A 17,058-nucleotide genomic window follows, 5' to 3' on the forward strand; every position below is an offset into this window, starting at 1 on the left:
AAAAGATCGCCGAAGCGAAGCGTACGCGCCTTACGATTGCACAGAAAATCGAGGTTGGGCATCTGCTGCAGGTCGGGAATGCGAATACCACAGTTATGCGTCAGTTCAAAATTTCAGGGCGAACTATCCGAAACATCAAACGATCTCTTCCTTCACTCCAACAAATTGTGACCAACACCGCTACAACGCTCGGAACAAAGACTTTGCACTCTGCGATGTGGAGGAATGGATTGAGATCGAGACTAATGAGCTTGTGGCAGAAGCTTCTATTAGTGATGCTTGCAATTCAATACATTATTGTGGAGAGCTACAGAAGCAGTCTGCCAATGATGCTATGATGGATGATTGTGTGGCAGAAGGCGAGTGTGAAATTACGGAGAGGCGGGCCGTACCGAGTGCTGTAGTGTTAGCAAGGTTGTTTGGGTCTTTGGAGAGTCTGGGTGTGGAGTGCGATGTGAGCAATGCCTTATCGCACTTGAGGTCTGCAAAACGAGCTTTTCTAGAAGCTGGGCATGAGAGACAGGGTCAAAGCCAACAACAGCAGACTCTAATAACAGAGTTCTGGCCGGGTAGTGATTCTGCTTTCTGATAGTGCCGATCCGAATTAGTGCCGTATTATTAGTCCCTACACAGGGCGGCACTAATGCGTAGGGTCGACTGTATTGTTTTGTGAGGATGGGGAATGGACGATCGCCTTTCACACGTGTACAAGAGGACGATGCGTTTTCGGACCGAAAGCGTGTGCAACCAAAATGCGCGGGAAACGATCTTTTTTGAAATATGGAGGGGAGCAATCCCTCTCAGCCTTCAACAAGCATCCTGGTCCCCGTTCTTATTCCATTTGGCCTGAGGTAAGGCTAAAGACTCACGGGGACGTTGCCAAGCCATGCCAGGCCTCGAAGCACAACCTGACGAATTCTTTCTCGCCGAGTTTGGGAGCAGTGATCTCTCATCCCGCCTCTGGCGCGGGGGATTGCGAGCAGATGAAAAAGGATACACTTGCCTTGCCAGCACGCGCGCGTTAGCGAATGCACTGAAAGATGGACTTGATGTACGGGCGCCCAGCGGCGCAGTTGAGGCTGTCATCAACGACATCGAGACGTGTTGGAACGACACGGCTCGCATGCGACGCGCTTGTCAGAGGATGGAAGGCCCGGAAGCCAGGAATGCGTCAACCATGTCAGTTTCGCTGGCGAAGCTTGTACTCTCTATTGACGTCTTTCAGCCTGCCATGGTGACTTGCATCGTGAATAAGATTTCTGAGTTTGGAGAAGAGTCGAATGCTGAGAACAATATCGCTACGATTTTGCTTAATCAGCTGAGGTGGCTAGACTTTATTGTCGATGGGCCCGCCTTGTGTGAGAGCCTTCTGTCGATTGTACCTATCGTTTCCTATTCCGTGCAGCGAGCACTCATCGAGGCTCTTCCTGAAATTCTCGATGATTCATCCCGTGAGGTGGCCGTGACGGAAATGATAAGAATATTGGAAGAGAGTCCGTCATTGATGGGTTCTGTCGTTGACGCCATAGGAGCTTTAGGTGTGAACGATGCTCGGCTTCCGGATGTCAACGCCTCCATATTGTCAACCCTTAACGCTGCCAATCGCGACATGCTTCCTGTTAGTCTGAAATATCTCTTGCGTACGTGCCCCCCGAGTCTCCTTTCCTCCACCGTTAGCGCCCTTCGTCACACTCTTGCGATGCCTAGCTTGGGTCCAGGACCTGGACGTCTTTCTTTGGATGCCGTCAAGTCTGGTTTGCGCATGAAGAAGCAAATCGCAGACCAAGTGCTAAAGGTCCTGCGCGGCATCGACAAGCCCTCGGACCACAAACCGTCAGACTTTTGGCTCATAATTGCCCTCTTTGACTCACCGATGCATCGCAAGCCAGCAGAGATTTTGTTTCGCAAGAAGGCCGCCAAGGCCGTGTTCTCCAAAGCCCTTATCGATGCTGCTTTGGCCCCGTTCGCAGACGCTTTCGGTGGTCTTACTCACAGGCTGTTGTACATTGCAGGAATTGCTCTGAAGTCTTCTGAGTTGGGAGCACGGAGCACAGGGATTACTCTGTACGCCCTAGTTTTTCAACTCTTCCCGGATGGCAATGTCAGACGGAATATCGTCATGGCTCTTCTGGACCACACAGGAACTCGAAAAGCCCAGGAGGTGGACGCCGCTCTCGAAGCGCTTGTTGTGATAGCTCGTGAGAATGAAACCAACCGCGCCCTTTTGCCTCACTCAGCTGTGATTCAAGGTCTTCTTGACTTTCTGGAATTTTTCTCGGATTCCCAACTACGATCAATATGGACGATTCTTGGGTATTTGTGCAGGGCGTCGTCGGCGAAAGTGATACATGAAAGTAGTTCTCGAGGTGGGGAGCGAAAAAAGAAAACGAATTCTCAGCAGCAGAAGGATGCAATCATGCATGCTGAGGAAGAAAACTGCGCAGGAGAATCTGAATTGGCCATGTTGGAGATACTTCTTCGGAAGGAGCTCACACACGTTGATACTTTCTACAGACGTATTGGTGTGTTAGGGGCGTGCACGATGATAAAAGTCCTTGGAAATTCCGTCGAGAACAACATCCTGTCCATGATGCTAGACATTGGAAGATCACACCCGCTTAGTCAAGCTTTAGCATTTGATGAGCTGGCGAGGGTATTCAGCGACGGTACACCTACATCGAAAGATACGGCTGAATTCATAAGAAAGACTGTCTCCAACGTTTTTGAAAAGAAATATATTCGTGACAGGGATACGTTGGAGAACCTCCCAACTGTCAATGAGGTACTTCCTGCTGAGCTCTTTGGTAACCTAGAAGGTGATGACGTCGAATTTTGTTTCTCTATTGCTGCGCTCGCTAGAACTGGTGAGACCCTCAAGGATAGTCAAGATGCTGTACGCGCCATGGTTCCGAATCTCCGCCTCTTATGCGTTATGACTGCCAGCAGATATGAAGGATCTCTATCCGAGATCGATGCCACTATTGGAGCTCCGCTGCATATGGCAGTGGTTCCCTCCGAACAGTCCATAGCGAACCTCCCTACACGGGCAAAAGGCGATTTGTTGCTGAGTCTTTTCACAGCCCACGGATGGGTTGTTGAACTTCTGAACGGCTTTTCAGATCAGGAGAGCACAGAGATGAAAGCGAAATGTATCAAGAGAGTGGATGATCTGCTAACCCTGAGCAATCAAATATCACTCTGTGTCACTCACATACCGCTTTGGAAGGAGGTAATCTTTGATTCATACAGTGGAAGTCGATGCGGCCCCGCACAACAACGGAAAGACGAGTTTAGACGGAAGGCCGGCAAAGGCTCTACAGGGAGTCGCGTCTTGCGAGAATCCCGAGAGTTAGGTGCGAAAGGACAAGAATGGCTCCCATTTGCACGTCAATTAGATGCAACAGCATTGTCTCTGATCCGAGTGACAAGTCCAGTATCTTGGCGTTTCACTGAGGTTGAAAGTGAGTGCGGGAAGGAGGGCAATCCAGTGACGGAAAGCGTCAGACTCTCATCAAGAGGACTGCTTCACTTACTCTCTGAGCTTGCTGTGCACATTGAAAAAATTGTGGGAGGGGAGTTTCGCGACCCCAATGCCATTGGCGTAGTTTTGTTTCGGTCATCAAATTCAGCTGCAAAGAATGTGGAGATGGGAGGGTCGTCTGCGGAAGCTTCCACGAGCTTTCGTCTAAAGAACTTCACGGCATTGCAGACCCCGTTGACCGCTCTGCCCTCTCAGATCCGGCGATGTTTAGATAAGATACTTCCAAATGGGAATGACTCTGCAGAAAGTGATTCAACGATTGAGGTCAATAGGAAAAGTATTGAGCTTTGTTTGAGATGCCTGGCGGAGGCTCTGAACTCAAAAGCTGTTGCAGACCCTGCGGCCGCAGAATTTCTCTTTACAGTTCTGGGTTCGATCAGACTTGATGGCAGTCCCCCTGTGGAGCCATCAGATCCCCTTACTTCAGAGGACATTCATATTGCTGCGAGAGAAGCCTTCGGGCAGCTGCGTGTAATGCTTCGAGAAATAATGGCAGTTGACGAAAATCAAGAAGATGATGACGAGCAACGGGGGTGTGCGGATGCCATCGGATTCGTGGCTTGTTGTTCGATTTTAGGGGTATTGGATTCTGTTTATGGACATTGTTCCGAAATGGATCAAAAGAGATTAGGACCTCAGTTCAGTGAGAGTGCAATCTCCGTAATCAGCCACAGATGGGATATTGCTTCGTTGCGATCGCGGAGGACGCAGAAACTTATCCCTGGTATAGTCAAAATATACGTGCAAACATCTACCGATCCGTTTAGGACCGCTGAAGATCTTCGTTTGAAGGTGGTGTCAATGACGGAGAGACAAGCCACGCTCCAGAACAAGCCCTTGGAGACGCAGAATGCAGATGGATCTTCTCAGCGTGGTGCAAGCGTCTTAGGGACCCTCACGGAGCAAACCGTAAATGCATTCACAATAGCAATTTTGGAGCAATATATTTGGCTGTTCAAGTCTTTCCGGCCACGTTCTTTTGAGGACCCTGAAGACGCCTTTCAGAAAATGGCAGAGTTTATGAGAACTGAGCTTCCATTATATACCCTTGCTCGTCAAAACCAAAGGATGCTTGGACCAGTAATGCGGGCCGGGCGCACGTTCGTGGAACTCTTTCTTAAGTCTTGCCTACCGTTTCTAAAAGAAAACTTTAAGGAACATCGCAGTGCTGTTGTACAGATATGCAAAGCGCACCAGAAGCCGACGAGAGTTCTCCAAACTTTTTGTGCTCACAGCAAATTCACTCGTGACTCCTCGCTGACAGGCTTGGTCCCGCCATTGCGGAAATCTTTAGAACTGCTGCTGTACCGTGTTAAGGACCTTATGCAGTCACACAATGCCACCGATGCCTTCCAACTAGGAAATCTGAAACATCGAGATATCAATGGGGATGTCCTCAACTCGCAGCACCTACAATACAAGAGTGAATCCGAGAATGAAAGTGAATACAGCAGCGACGAAAGCGACGGTGATAATATGGATCAACCAATTGCACATCTGCCAAGGCTCGGTAATGATTCTGAACGAAAACAGAAGAAACCGCTAGGAAAATCTACGGGTCGACTAAGCAGAAGGAATAACTCCAAAATCCGGAAGGGACAGGCTGAAGCGAAGGGACAAAAAAGAAGAAGCGCTGAGATTGGCACACAGCATCTCAGAGGCGAAAATGAAATTTCCGCCACAAGAGCCGAGGCGGCCATTGGTACTGAGCATGTGGCTCTCAACGACGATGAGGTGGCTGAAGATCAAGTCTCTCGGACACAGCCAAAGCGAAGGAAGAAACGACGAATCACCTATGAAAGTGATGACGAGCGACCTCGTAACCCGCTGATTGATGATGAAGCTGGTTATGGATCTGGCGACGAGGACGACAATGACATTGGAGATCTCTCCCAATTTATTGTGTTTGGAGACGAAGAAGAGGAAGAATAAATGGCATGGCTGGAACCCAGGGGAAAAGACTGCTCACATCACATATTCAGATGCAGTGGTCCTTTGCTTTTGAGAAAGTGTCTCGAAGGGCGTCCCAATGAATTGTATTGCTACTGTCTTGTCGTTCGGGACGACATCCGTAAATGATCGTGAAAGATGCAAGACTCTAGACAGCTGTGCGAACTCTTGAGGGCTTCACACTGTTGAGCCATGAGGGCATCGTGAGCCGCATCCGACCGCACTGGAGCACATTTGTGATTGAGCCCGGACACGCGAGCAGAGCAACAGATTTCGATCTGCGAGTGATGTCAGTGTCAGCATGTATGGTAGGGCAGGCAAGTCATTGCAAAAAGTAAGTGATTATGATGCAAACGCCTCTTGTGTTTCGATATTTTTCAGTTGAACGGAATTGAGGAAGGATCGCAGTATCCTGCCGCAGGTGGTGCCTCGACTTTAACATACGCCAACTTACTCGAGAATCTAGTTCCACGCGTTCCCTTTTTACTTGCTCAGCGACCATTTTTTAGAGTCTACTGTGACTGTGAAAACCGCTCTATATCCCGCGGTACCGCAATTGTCTGAACGGCATCTCTTCCGTTGCATCTTGCGAGTCTCATCGAGAGCCCTCGGTCCACGCAGAGCTCCCAAGTCAATACTCTAAAGCTTGAGTGGAGACACCAGCATGAGGTCCACCCCTCTCGGCTTTGGCTTTGCTTCGTTGGCGTGTGGCGCCATCTCCAGCAGCTTCCGAATGACCGCCGGAAATTTGGAGCAGGCGGAAGGACGTGCCAGCCAGGTTCGATCGGAAACCTCGACACCACCTCCGCTCGCTCGGAAAGTCGAGAACAGACCTGAACTTGTCGGTGGCCTTCCACTCTGGCTCACGATGGGAGCCATGACGCAACTTAAACGTTGGGCCGAGATGTTAAACTTTCGGCCAGGGCTGAATCTGCGAGCGCGCAGAGTTGAGAAAATGGAGAATATGATCGTGAGCGGCATTTCCGAAACTCCAGACCTTCCAGTCGGAGCAGCTCTGCGACGAATCGCGGACGCTATGGAAGAAGAGCTCGCGTGTTTGCGCTTGTCTCTCGCTTCGGCAAAAGCGGAGTTGTCGCATGCAAAAGCAGAGACAACTTCTCTGCGAGAACAGCTCGGTTTCTTCAAGTTGAGAAATGCTCGGGCAGGAAAGTCTAAAGCTGCGCAAGCGATGTCCTCCACTGTATCGCAGTTGCGGTTGTTGTTATGTAAGGAGCAGACACGTGCTGCAGCGGCAGAGAAAAAGTTGGCAGACTTAGAAGAACGTCTGCAAGCTCTTGAAACAAGAAACAGTATGGTATTCGGTGATTCGGTAAAGCTATCGGCGATGTATCTATCGGTTGTGGCAGTGTTTGTTGGTTATCTGATGCAACAACCTTACGGCCCGCAGATCCTTGGGCGCCTTTTCTCTGCGAACCATTAAGCCCCAGTTTGCAGATACGACTTCGAGTGACCTGTGAACGCCGGCACCGCTCTTCGGAAAATATATTCTCTAGTTATGAGAAAATGAAGTATGGTGAGGCGGTGCGTTGTCGAGAAAAAAAAAACTGCGACTGGGTCGGGGCACAGAAAGCGGATATACTCGCGGTCTTATACTAAACGTGTAGAAGTGAGTTGTATATTATATACAGGGTGCAGACAGGCTTCGATAAATGATTTTACTGTACTTCGCTGTGTGTTGTGTATTACATTTACATAGAACCTTTCCTATAGACACGTAGTCAGAGACTGCCCGCTCGCCCCCTTTCAAAACTAGTACTCACCCCTACCGTTCAGAAGTTAAGTGTCGCGGTGCCACCGTCAGCAAGTGTTCCGTGGCAGGTAGCGTGAGAGCCATACCTCGCGCGCCTATCACGTCATCTTTCCGATACTCTATGTGACAATGCCTCAAAAATGTCGATGAGGGTGCCGGCGGATATCTGCCTCCCCGACATGGGAAACCGATAGCTTCCCCGGTCGCAGAATTAGAGCATTTATGGGCCAGTCCTCGCAACGACTTCAGCATCCATGGCTGGCAGCTCCTTTCGCTCCCCATTCTCATCCAGCTCTGCAAAAGCCTTCCGTGTTTTCTTCGTGACAATGATGCTGACAACAACCATGGACACCGAACACAGGACTTTGAGCGAGATGCCCAGCCATCCGCCCCTCACAATCCCTCCGCCAACGCCGATCCCTACGTCCTTCGCCGTCGCGCCAACTAAAACGAGATTAGAAATGCTCGGCGCGATCCCCACTATCGTGCCAAGCAAATAATGCTCAAACCCGACGCCTGTCAGACTGAGCAGATAGTTTAGCAAAAACCCCGGAAATGGGCTCAGCCGCATGAGCACGACAAACTTCCACCCGCCATTCTTCCCCGTATCCGCGAGCACTGTCTTTAATTTCGGCGCCCGCTCCAGCCACCGAGTCGCTCTCTCATGAAGCACTCCCCGGGCAAGAGCGAAGGCGGTGGCTGCGGCCGCAAGCTTCGATGTGAAGAGCGCAAGGAAAGCGGGCAGCGGGCCCAAAACAGCGCCCGCGCCAATCATAAGACCCATGTTGGCCGGGAAGCAGAAGAGCACAGTGAAATAGTTGATGGCGGCTAGAAGCAGGCCTCCACGGACAACGCCCAATTGTTCGACGTGCGCGTTGAGCGCGGCGAATAGGGCGGACAAGTTGACGTACTTCGACACCAGCACTGACAGACCGGCCAGCAGAACAACAGCGGCAACTACCAGAGGCTTTCGTGACAGCAACGGAGACACCGGCGGCGGGCTAGTTGGCGGGGCTGATGCAGGGGGCGATGTGTTGTGCATGCGAGACGACACCATGTATGGACATGCAAGGCGGTGCCATAGCACAGAGCGGGCCGCGCGCGCTGGTCGAGGATGACATGACACTCCTGGGAAGGCGCTGCGGAGCAAATGAGATTGCCTTCGAGGCTGTCGGGAATTGAGGTGCAGGACAGGAAGAGGTGGTACGAAGGCCATAGTACTCGTGTAGCAGAAGATGTCCTGGCATTTCGGCTGCGGTCGGATGTGGTCGTTTTTATAAGGAGGGCGTTGTGTCAGTCGAGCAGGAGATTCAACCTCAACGGCCATGTCCAGCAATCATATATATTTCCAACCACAAATCCCTGATCTGACGCCCCACATCCGCCAGAAGTCTCGCCCATCCGCGTTCTGGCACTACGATGCCAGCCCTCCCCGCCGTCCTCCTCCGCAACGCACTCGCCGGTGCCATCAGCTACGCGGGTGCCTTCGTCTGGACGCGCGTCGTCTCCCGTCTCTCCACCTCTGGCGCGCTCCCGGCCCGCCTGGCGAGAAAGCTTTCCCACATCACCACCGCGCCCTTCTTCCTCCTCACCTGGCCATTGTATGCACCGGGCCCAGCTGCGCGATGGGTCGCCGCCGTAGTGCCGCTCTCCTTCGCCGCGCGCATCGCGCGCGCCCCGTCCCGTGACGCCTTCGCGTCGGCTACAGCTCGCGGCTCCGACCTACACTCGGAGGCGGGCGGGCTCATGGCCTACGGGCTCGCCGTAGCTTTGATCACGGCCCTCGGCTGGAGGCATGAAGCCGCGACGTACGTCGCCGCTGCCGCGCTGGCGTGCGGCGACGGCGCTGCAGATGTCGTGGGCGGCGCCGTCGGCGGGCCGGTCATCCCGCTGCCGGCGAGGGACGGGAGGAGGAAGACCGTAGCGGGGAGTGTGGCGTTTGTGGCAGCCACCGTGCTGGGGAGTCTGGGAATGCTGAGAATGGCTCGCGCAGTTGGGTTTGGTGTGGCGCATGTGGCGAAGAGAGAGCTTGTGAAAATCGCGGCCTTGGCTGCAGCGGTGGAATTGGCCCCGGTTGAGGATAACCTTATCGTGCCGCTCACCGCGTTTTTTGCCACCAGGCACGTTCTGTCGCAGCGGTGGTGGGTTTTCTAACTGTGTACTTGTGCACTGAGTTCATGGACTCGGGGGTCGATGCGGCCTTTTTCTGGCGGTGTTCACGTCTGAGCTGTATCGTCATTTTCAGTCAATAGTTGAACAGTTTGTTGACAGGCGAAGTCTGAGCTTTACAACTTGGCTGCTGCTCTACTCTATCATCATCCTTTGCAGCTCCGACTTACCCTTCCAGTTTTGTTGGGCTCCTCATCCACTTGTTGAGACATCCTCTTGAGCCAGGGAGTTCCGGCATTGTCATGACAAGCACTCCAGCTACCTTTCTTTTTCTCCACTGAACTCTTCTGCTAAAGCTCTTCCTCGTTATAATGTACAACCTTCAAGGCCTCATAACGGGTCTAACTGTGTCGCACCTCAAGCCTTGAAATTCTCTTCAAAGTCCTTTCGTTGTACAGCTCCCCATGTTTTAAACAGTTGCTTCCTTGCATATTGCAATCATGCTATCCGCTCTCAGAGGGAGAACAATATCGCAGGTCTTACTTTTTCGTGGCCTAAAACGCCGTAGCATGAACGTGGCACACACACAAACGGTTGCAAGTTCATACTCAGCATCTCCGTGGCCTCTTGCAGGCGTGGACGCACACTTTCGGTTCAGGGACACACGGTATTAGTTTTGCATATGTGATGCAGACAGAGTTTGAGGGGTGGTCACACCCACTTCATTGTTTTTCACACACAGTGTCTCTAGTGTCTATTGGACCATTGTTCTCCAATGAGGACGTTTTTCGACTTATTTTATTCTTGACTTTCGCTTCCGCAACAAGAAAGAAAAAGATACCCGCGCCACCGTATTTGGCTTCTAACTTGGGGCCAGAAAGAACTTTCTGAGAATTGCTTGTTCTTCCTGGTTGTTTTTCTAAAAATCTAGATGTCTGCAAAAGAAGCTTTTTAAACCACCTTAAAACCGCATGTAAAATAACTTCGAAACCAAAAACGCCAGATTAAAAAGGCGACTTGGTACTCAATCTGCATTATGCTCTTAAGCTTTCTGCGTATTCAAAGCTGCCATCCCGGTGTTCTACAGAATGCTATTGCCGAAAACAAGCACGTTAAGGAAATAGTGTTTAAGGTAGCTTTTTGAATGTTAAATTTAATTTATATATTTTTGCAAAATCGGTCCTTTTTGCAAAAATTTATTTTATTGACCAAAAACATTTTCACCTCCGACAAGTTGAACTTGGTCTATCCACAGCAGGATGTCCGCACATATTCACAATGACTCAGTATATCAGTCTCAAACATAGCTGAGATTCTGGTTAACCATGTAACGGAATGAGGGCTTAAAACATCCCTGTATCCTTTTGAAGGGTACGCAGGGTACATTTGCACATGAAAACCCTGAAAAACAAAAAAGGCCTGTTTTTCATTCTGCCACGATCAGCAGAAATGAGCGTCTTGTTTTCCGAACAGCATCCCTTGACGCTTCACTAGCTAGGTGGTGGGTGAGGATACATACCCTTCACGTGATGAGACATGACACCACGTTTCTCCCTCGTCCTTTTCGCAGCTGTCGCGTCTTCGATCATCTTCTTGTCGGCGGCTCAGCTAGGATTGCCGGCGTCGAATGATGCTTTGAACAACACTGACACGCTCGACCTTTCGGCTGCGCTTGGGCCTATCGTAATCAACGCCGACGGTAGCACGTCGCGGATCGCAAACTGGCACGATCTCACCCCGCAGGAACAGGAACGCACTAAGAAACGCATCGTAGAGCGAAATCGGAAACGGCTGAAAGAGCTGCGCTCAAATGATGAGCACAGATCGGAAGTTGAGAACCGAGAGGAACTCTAAATAGGCTCTATTCCCCGGCTTACTGGACGTGTATTCACGTGATATATGATCAGAGGCTGTTTTCGATCAATCTCAGGCCTCGTTTGTGTTCTATGTCATGTCACCATGACGCCTGGATACAATTAGTTCTAATGAATATAGCCAATACCTTTGACATGCGAAGACAAATTACATGTCGCTCGAAGTTCGCAAGCGTTTATTGACGGCTTGTTTATTTTTGGATCCTCATGATGAAGTTCAAGCAACTGCCTTTTTTCGATTCGGAAAACCGTCCAAATGCCATGTCCTTTGCCCTCTTCACTCCATTCGATTTTTTGTATGCGAGTCCTTCATGAAGCTGACTTTTTAGTGGCGCTAGGTTTTGATCGTTCTCTGTGAACAGCCATTTTCTTCAGGGCTCAGAATACAGTTTGTGTATTCTGAGCCCTGAAGAACGGAACAGACGTATTCCAATATTCTCAAGTTGGTTTCTAACACGTTCTGTTTGCTAAAAATCGCACCAACCATTTTGACGGAATGAAACGACGTAGCAAGAGGATTTAGCTTTCGAAACAAATTTCCTTCAGTTTGCAGAACCGCGTTTCCGAAACCATACGTATCTCCTCTAGCCGCGCGAAAGTAGGAACAGTGCCGTTCAAGAATCTGTTTCAGCATTCCAAGCTCTCTTAATGTACTTCTTGGTCAGGGAGAGAAGGGATTGAGAAGCGATTGTGGCCAGCACGGAATTGTCGCAAAACTATAAGCGAAGGAAGAAAACCTTTATCTGTGGTTGTCCTGGCGAACACCCTGAGAGGGATGATTGCTTGCATGACTTTGTTTTTAGTAAGTGGTTGACAAACAGCCATTGTCACAGTAGTGCCAGATATTTCTTCTCCGTCGATCCAATGTACTCTACCAGATGCTACTGCTCCGATCGCCGTACCAATGCCATTGTGATTTTAGTTCGGTGGGACCATATGGATTTGTTCAGATTATAAAGAAATAAGGTGGTGCCTGTTTTGCGTCAAATCTAAAACATCGAGTCATCGAGTCATTAGATGTTCTCATCTCAAACGACCAAGACAATGAAAATCTGTCATCTGATCTTGACACGTCACAGTGTACGGTACGTACCAGAAGATGGTGAGGTGGCAAATGCATCACTACTACAAAACTTGTACAGTATACATGAAACGGAGTGATAGGTGGACGAGATATTGCAGATAAGCAAACAAAGACAATCAGTTTTACTTCAGTTTCATCTATATGCTTTCTATTTTCTTACTGCACTAAGCCATGTGCCCACGTTTTGAAGAAGCTGTTACAATAAGAGCGACTTCAATGCACAGTATATTGATCGAGAAGACAGCACATCCTTGGCCGTTATGAGATGACCTGTGGTCTGGCTTCAAATATTTTACGTTAGTCGCAACCCAGAGGTCCATCCGTCGCGTGAATTAGGATCGCTAGTAAAGCTTCAGTGCAGTACCGGCGCTTGGTGAGATTTAATTCTTTTGCAATTAGACCTGGCATGGCCAGAGAATAGCGGTGGGGTAAATTCTTCGCAGAATAGTCAAAAGTAAGAATAATGTTATGGTGGCGACTCAAGAAGGGAAGAAGTGCCATAAATGAAAGCGTTCTCGCGTGATCCTCCGTTGGGTCACGTAGGCTTGTTTTTAAAGGATACGTCTCCCCCGCATCCTACAGTAAAGTTTATGTGCAGGTTTTCGAGATGGATCTGGATCCACCTTCGAGCTTTGTTGTCACTGTGTACTGTATGGACGCCATCTGTAAAAAAAAGCAACTTGCTGCGTCGCTTGTAATTGTCGATCTTTCCACATGGCGTGGGACGTGTCTTATGGAAATAGCCTACCTGGGGAGCAGATATGTAAAGGCTTATGATGCCTGTGGACGAAGGAAATGAAAGTGCACTGAGGGCTCTTCGTGAGAAATGTGAAAGACGTTGTTTTCGGAGTGGATGTTATGATGTGTCGCGAGGGTTTGTGAGAGATCGTGTCTTACATGAAAGAGTTGCAAGCACTACAAAGCCGCGCAGAGACTGAAGAGATTGCTGCTCGGAGACGCGACCTGTCTACGAGGATCCTGTCGGGGTTGAGGCGCTAGACAGGCCATCTTGTCGGGCCCCTCGTCTTACCGGGTTGGGTGGGACGCACTACTTTTCGTAGAAGAATTTGCATCTAGCTGAGCGGTGAAGCTTTGTGGATTTCATGACGAGCACGGGGACTTGAATCGATTACAGAGGCGACGTGTTTTGGGAAACAAACTCTCAACGAATCGGGACAATATGACAGTGGGTGACGTCCCTTGCGAGATAGACTGCGGATTGTGACGTTATCGTCAGCTGCCACTGTATGCAATTCTGAACACTCATTTATGCGCCTGGAAAGCGCCCGGACTTCGATGCTGCTGCATTCCAAGGTCCCTTGCTAGTTGACTTCAAACAGTCCTCTCGGAAGAGCTGGGCTTCGTCATGGAAGGCCATCATGATGAAGTCGATGTGGAAAAACAGCCGACAATATCTGACCATAAACCACCCAGAAGTAACCAAAAAACAAATCCACTTTCCAGTTTCTACGATGCGACGGGACCTTTCCCCCGCCTCTCGCCAACAGGCAACAACTTGTTCCTACCATCACAACCCGCACGCCTCACATGCGCGCACCACCGCCGCCCTTTCATGCCCGTAGCCAACGGGCACCGCGTGTCCACGCGTGCTGCCGCAGTCCTGCATTCCCGCATCCTCCGCGCGCTCAGCAGGCCTGCCCGGGCTGGAGATTGGAGCAGGACACCCGCCCCTCCTCATGAAGGCGTGCGCACGAATGAGGTGTAGAAACCAAGCTGCCCGCGACCTCAAACGCGCTTGTTTCCAACGCACGTGCCACTCGGGGGGGCTCCCCCTCGCTCGAGTCGGGGATTTTTTTTTCCAGCCTCCCCGCACTGGCCGGATGAGAGTGACCGCGCGCAGTCCCGTAGTGACTAGAGAGCGAGACCCATGCGGCGCGTGCATATCTCATGCGCTAGTGCTGCAGGCTGCGTACCGAAGCACGCTCGCACGCCCTAGCGAGTTGCTTTCTCTGAAGATGGAAGACGCCTTTGGTGGCGGGCAGTTTGTCCCACAGCGTGAGTTGCTGGACCAGGTCCGCATGTGGAGGCGAGGATATAAAGACGCGGAGCGGGGCGGCGGTGAGTGTGTATCAGAGGAACATCGGCAGGTGCTCGTCGCGGCTGGCAGGAAGATGAAGCGCTTCATGGAGAGACTGTGCAAGGGCTTCTGGGGGCGCTCCCCGGACACGGCGAATATCTTGTACGGCTACCATCTGCTCAGCGTGTACATGAGTCAGCAAGCACGGCAGGGCGCGTTTTAGAGCGAGCCATCGTGAGGACAAGACCCAAGTTGAAGGCCGTGCGGCGATGGTGGTTTGGCTTTGCGCTATTGTAGTCTCGACTAAGTCAAGACCAAGCCTGCAGTTCCACGTCGCGGACGCTTGTATCGCCGAAAGACCTCTTTATAGTTTCGGCCAGTTCGCAGATGGATGATCTTTTTTCGCAACATCCGAACGGTTCCAAGACCGAAAGGCTGTGCTGAGAAGAAAATGTGTCTCACATTGCGTGAGATGCAGTAAGAAATTAGCAGCGGGCGGTTTGTGTAAAGTGCGTGGGATATGCACTTTGATACGCTCTGCGCTGCTCCACTAAGTTTCGCGTAGCCCATTGTTCCACTGGGGATGATGTTGAACATGACTTCATGCTGAATAGTGTATCTGTAACTCACTCATGTAAATTTTCATCTTGTGCTTTCGCTGCACATGTATTCATGTCGTCTTGTCGCTCATATTACATCAAGCGGCGTTTTAGCACCAGACCCTGTTCATGCCTCTCATACGACCTGCGCATCAAGGAAATGAATTCAGACGACCGCCAAGCCAACTACCAAGCGTATTCATAACTGTACCACACCGCAACCAAACAATCGCAAGAGGGATGCGAAAAAAGACCCCACCGCGTCTTCACTTCCCTTTTTCCATGATCGACACGCACGCCCACCTGACCAGCCCGGCCTTCATCTCCGACCTCCCCATCGTCCTCACGCGTGCCCGCACCACCGGCATAAGCTCTATCATCTGCGTCTCAGAGACCCTCTCCGACGCGCACGCCGTCCTCAACCTAACCGCGGCGCACCCGGGCTTCCTCCACCCGGCCCTGGGCCTGCACCCCGAGCACGTGACCACGCTCGCCCCTGCGCAGCTCTCCGCGGCCCTGTCCGGCATCACCTCTCTCCTCCAAACCACGCCAGCGGTCGCCATCGGCGAAGTCGGCCTGGACTACACGCCGCGCGTGCTCTCCCTGGCCGCCTCTGCCGCAGACGCCAAGCGCCTGCAAGCGGACGCCTTTGCTCACTTCCTCTCCATGTCGCAGCAACTCGCGCTCCCGCTCTCCGTACACAGCCGTGCGGCCGGGCACCACGCGCTGGCTCACGTCGTCGAGGCCGCGCGCCGCGCACCCGTCGCAGTGTGCATGCACGCCTTCGACGGCCGCGCCGTGCACGCCGAGCGCGCCCTCCGGAGCGTCCCAGAGGGCCTCTACTTCTCCGTCCCGCCGTCCGTCGTCAGGGACGACCAGCTGCGAAAGCTCGTCCGCCGCGTCCCTACCGAGAGGCTGCTGCTAGAGAGCGATGCCCCAGCACTCGCACCGAGCCGGGGGGAGCGCAATGAGCCGGCTAATCTTGTCAGGGCGGCCGAGATTATCGCGGAGGTCAAGGGCGTCGACGTTGCTGCCGTACGCCAAACGCTTGCGGAGAACACGGAGCGTCTATTTACAAAGGTGACACCAACATTCATAACGTAAGGCACTCCGTACGTACCAAAACGTTGCCCCACCGGCGCGGTGACGACGCTTACGGTGTACCCGTGGCCACTGCATCATCCGAAAACGAGTCCAAGATGGTCAAGCGGCCGTCCTGGTCGGCCATATCCAAGACAAATGGCTCGACGGGGACGCTGTCTCCATCGACAGTCAAATAGTCACCGTCCAAATGCTCAAACTCCAACCTAGTGGCCTTGTAGTACTGGACACCATCGACCTTATACAGAAATGAGCCATCCTCAGCGGACATCAACATGCGAACCATGTCCGCCCGCCCCATTCCCTCCCGCACGACGACGACGTCAAACACGCCGGTCTCCGTGAGGCTCGCCTCGGGCAGCAGCTGAAAACCTTCGCCGACAAAGTGGGAGTTCCACGCTACGACCATGGCGAAGCCGCCCTCCAACACATACTCTCCCCCCACGCACTCTCCCATGCCTTTCAGCGGCCCCTTCCCCGCGGCCTTCCTCTTCCCCTCAATCTCCCTCACAACTGTCTCCTGCTTCCCCTCATCAACCGCAATGCGCATCCTCCCGCGCACAACCCTCCTCCTCAGAATGCCCCACACCGCGCCCAGCTCAAAGCGCAGGCCGCCCAGAAAGCGAATCGGCTCCGTCCCCTGGTCGACATCCGCCGTGAAGCCCCACTGCACGCCGCCGACGGCGACCCTCTCCCTCCCGCCGGCCTGATACCTCAGGACGGCCATGGGCCTCCCGGCGCGGCCCCTCCTGAGCGCGTGGACGACGTTGAGCGCGGCGTGCTCGACGGACGGCAGCCCCAAGCTGGCGGCCACGGCATTTCCAGACCCGGCCGGCACGACTGCGAGCGGCGGCGGCGGCGCGCCCGCGCCCCTCGGGCAGGCCGCGCACAGCCCCCGCACGATCTCGCTGAGCGTGCCGTCGCCGCCCACGCTGACGACGGCCGCAAAGGCGGCCAGACCGTCGGCGCGGCGCGCCGCCACAAACTCGGC

General features: G+C 52.3%; 9 protein-coding genes; 6 read left to right on the forward strand and 3 right to left on the reverse strand.

The window, feature by feature from the left end:
* Positions 1–1,231: 1,231 nt before the first annotated feature.
* CHC_T00001600001 (hypothetical protein) lies at positions 1,232–5,473 on the forward strand. Its single transcript, XM_005712472.1, has one exon. It carries the CDS (start codon positions 1,232–1,234, stop codon positions 5,471–5,473), a length of 4,242 nt encoding a protein of 1,413 aa, XP_005712529.1.
* Positions 5,474–6,155: 682 nt separating this feature from the next.
* Positions 6,156–7,182, forward strand: CHC_T00001601001 (hypothetical protein). XM_005712473.1 is given in 2 exon segments: positions 6,156–6,932; positions 6,933–7,182. The coding sequence occupies 1 exon segment, from the start codon at positions 6,156–6,158 to the stop codon at positions 6,930–6,932; it is 777 nt and encodes a 258-aa protein (XP_005712530.1). The 3' UTR covers positions 6,933–7,182.
* A 5-nt stretch (positions 7,183–7,187) lies between these two features.
* CHC_T00001602001 (hypothetical protein) lies at positions 7,188–8,589 on the reverse strand. XM_005712474.1 is given in 2 exon segments: positions 7,188–7,482; positions 7,483–8,589. 1 exon segment carries the CDS (start codon positions 8,587–8,589, stop codon positions 7,483–7,485), a length of 1,107 nt encoding a protein of 368 aa, XP_005712531.1. The 3' UTR covers positions 7,188–7,482.
* A 92-nt stretch (positions 8,590–8,681) lies between these two features.
* CHC_T00001603001 (hypothetical protein) lies at positions 8,682–9,861 on the forward strand. XM_005712475.1 is given in 2 exon segments: positions 8,682–9,416; positions 9,417–9,861. 1 exon segment carries the CDS (start codon positions 8,682–8,684, stop codon positions 9,414–9,416), a length of 735 nt encoding a protein of 244 aa, XP_005712532.1. The 3' UTR covers positions 9,417–9,861.
* Positions 9,862–9,871: 10 nt separating this feature from the next.
* CHC_T00001604001 (hypothetical protein) lies at positions 9,872–10,045 on the forward strand. The gene has a single exon (XM_005712476.1). It carries the CDS (start codon positions 9,872–9,874, stop codon positions 10,043–10,045), a length of 174 nt encoding a protein of 57 aa, XP_005712533.1.
* Positions 10,046–11,579: 1,534 nt separating this feature from the next.
* On the reverse strand, positions 11,580–11,879 carry CHC_T00001605001 (hypothetical protein). Its single transcript, XM_005712477.1, has one exon. It carries the CDS (start codon positions 11,877–11,879, stop codon positions 11,580–11,582), a length of 300 nt encoding a protein of 99 aa, XP_005712534.1.
* Positions 11,880–13,596: 1,717 nt separating this feature from the next.
* On the reverse strand, positions 13,597–13,707 carry CHC_T00001606001 (hypothetical protein). Its single transcript, XM_005712478.1, has one exon. The coding sequence runs from the start codon at positions 13,705–13,707 to the stop codon at positions 13,597–13,599; it is 111 nt and encodes a 36-aa protein (XP_005712535.1).
* Position 13,708: 1 nt separating this feature from the next.
* Positions 13,709–15,040, forward strand: CHC_T00001607001 (hypothetical protein). XM_005712479.1 is given in 2 exon segments: positions 13,709–13,912; positions 13,913–15,040. The coding sequence occupies 1 exon segment, from the start codon at positions 13,709–13,711 to the stop codon at positions 13,910–13,912; it is 204 nt and encodes a 67-aa protein (XP_005712536.1). The 3' UTR covers positions 13,913–15,040.
* Positions 15,041–15,248: 208 nt separating this feature from the next.
* On the forward strand, positions 15,249–16,070 carry CHC_T00001608001 (hypothetical protein). Its single transcript, XM_005712480.1, has one exon. The coding sequence runs from the start codon at positions 15,249–15,251 to the stop codon at positions 16,068–16,070; it is 822 nt and encodes a 273-aa protein (XP_005712537.1).
* The last annotated feature ends 988 nt before the right edge of the window (positions 16,071–17,058 follow it).

This window comes from Chondrus crispus, genomic scaffold, assembly GCF_000350225.1.
Source record: "Chondrus crispus Stackhouse genomic scaffold, scaffold_105, whole genome shotgun sequence".
In the NCBI taxonomy this organism is placed as follows: domain Eukaryota; phylum Rhodophyta; class Florideophyceae; order Gigartinales; family Gigartinaceae; genus Chondrus; species Chondrus crispus.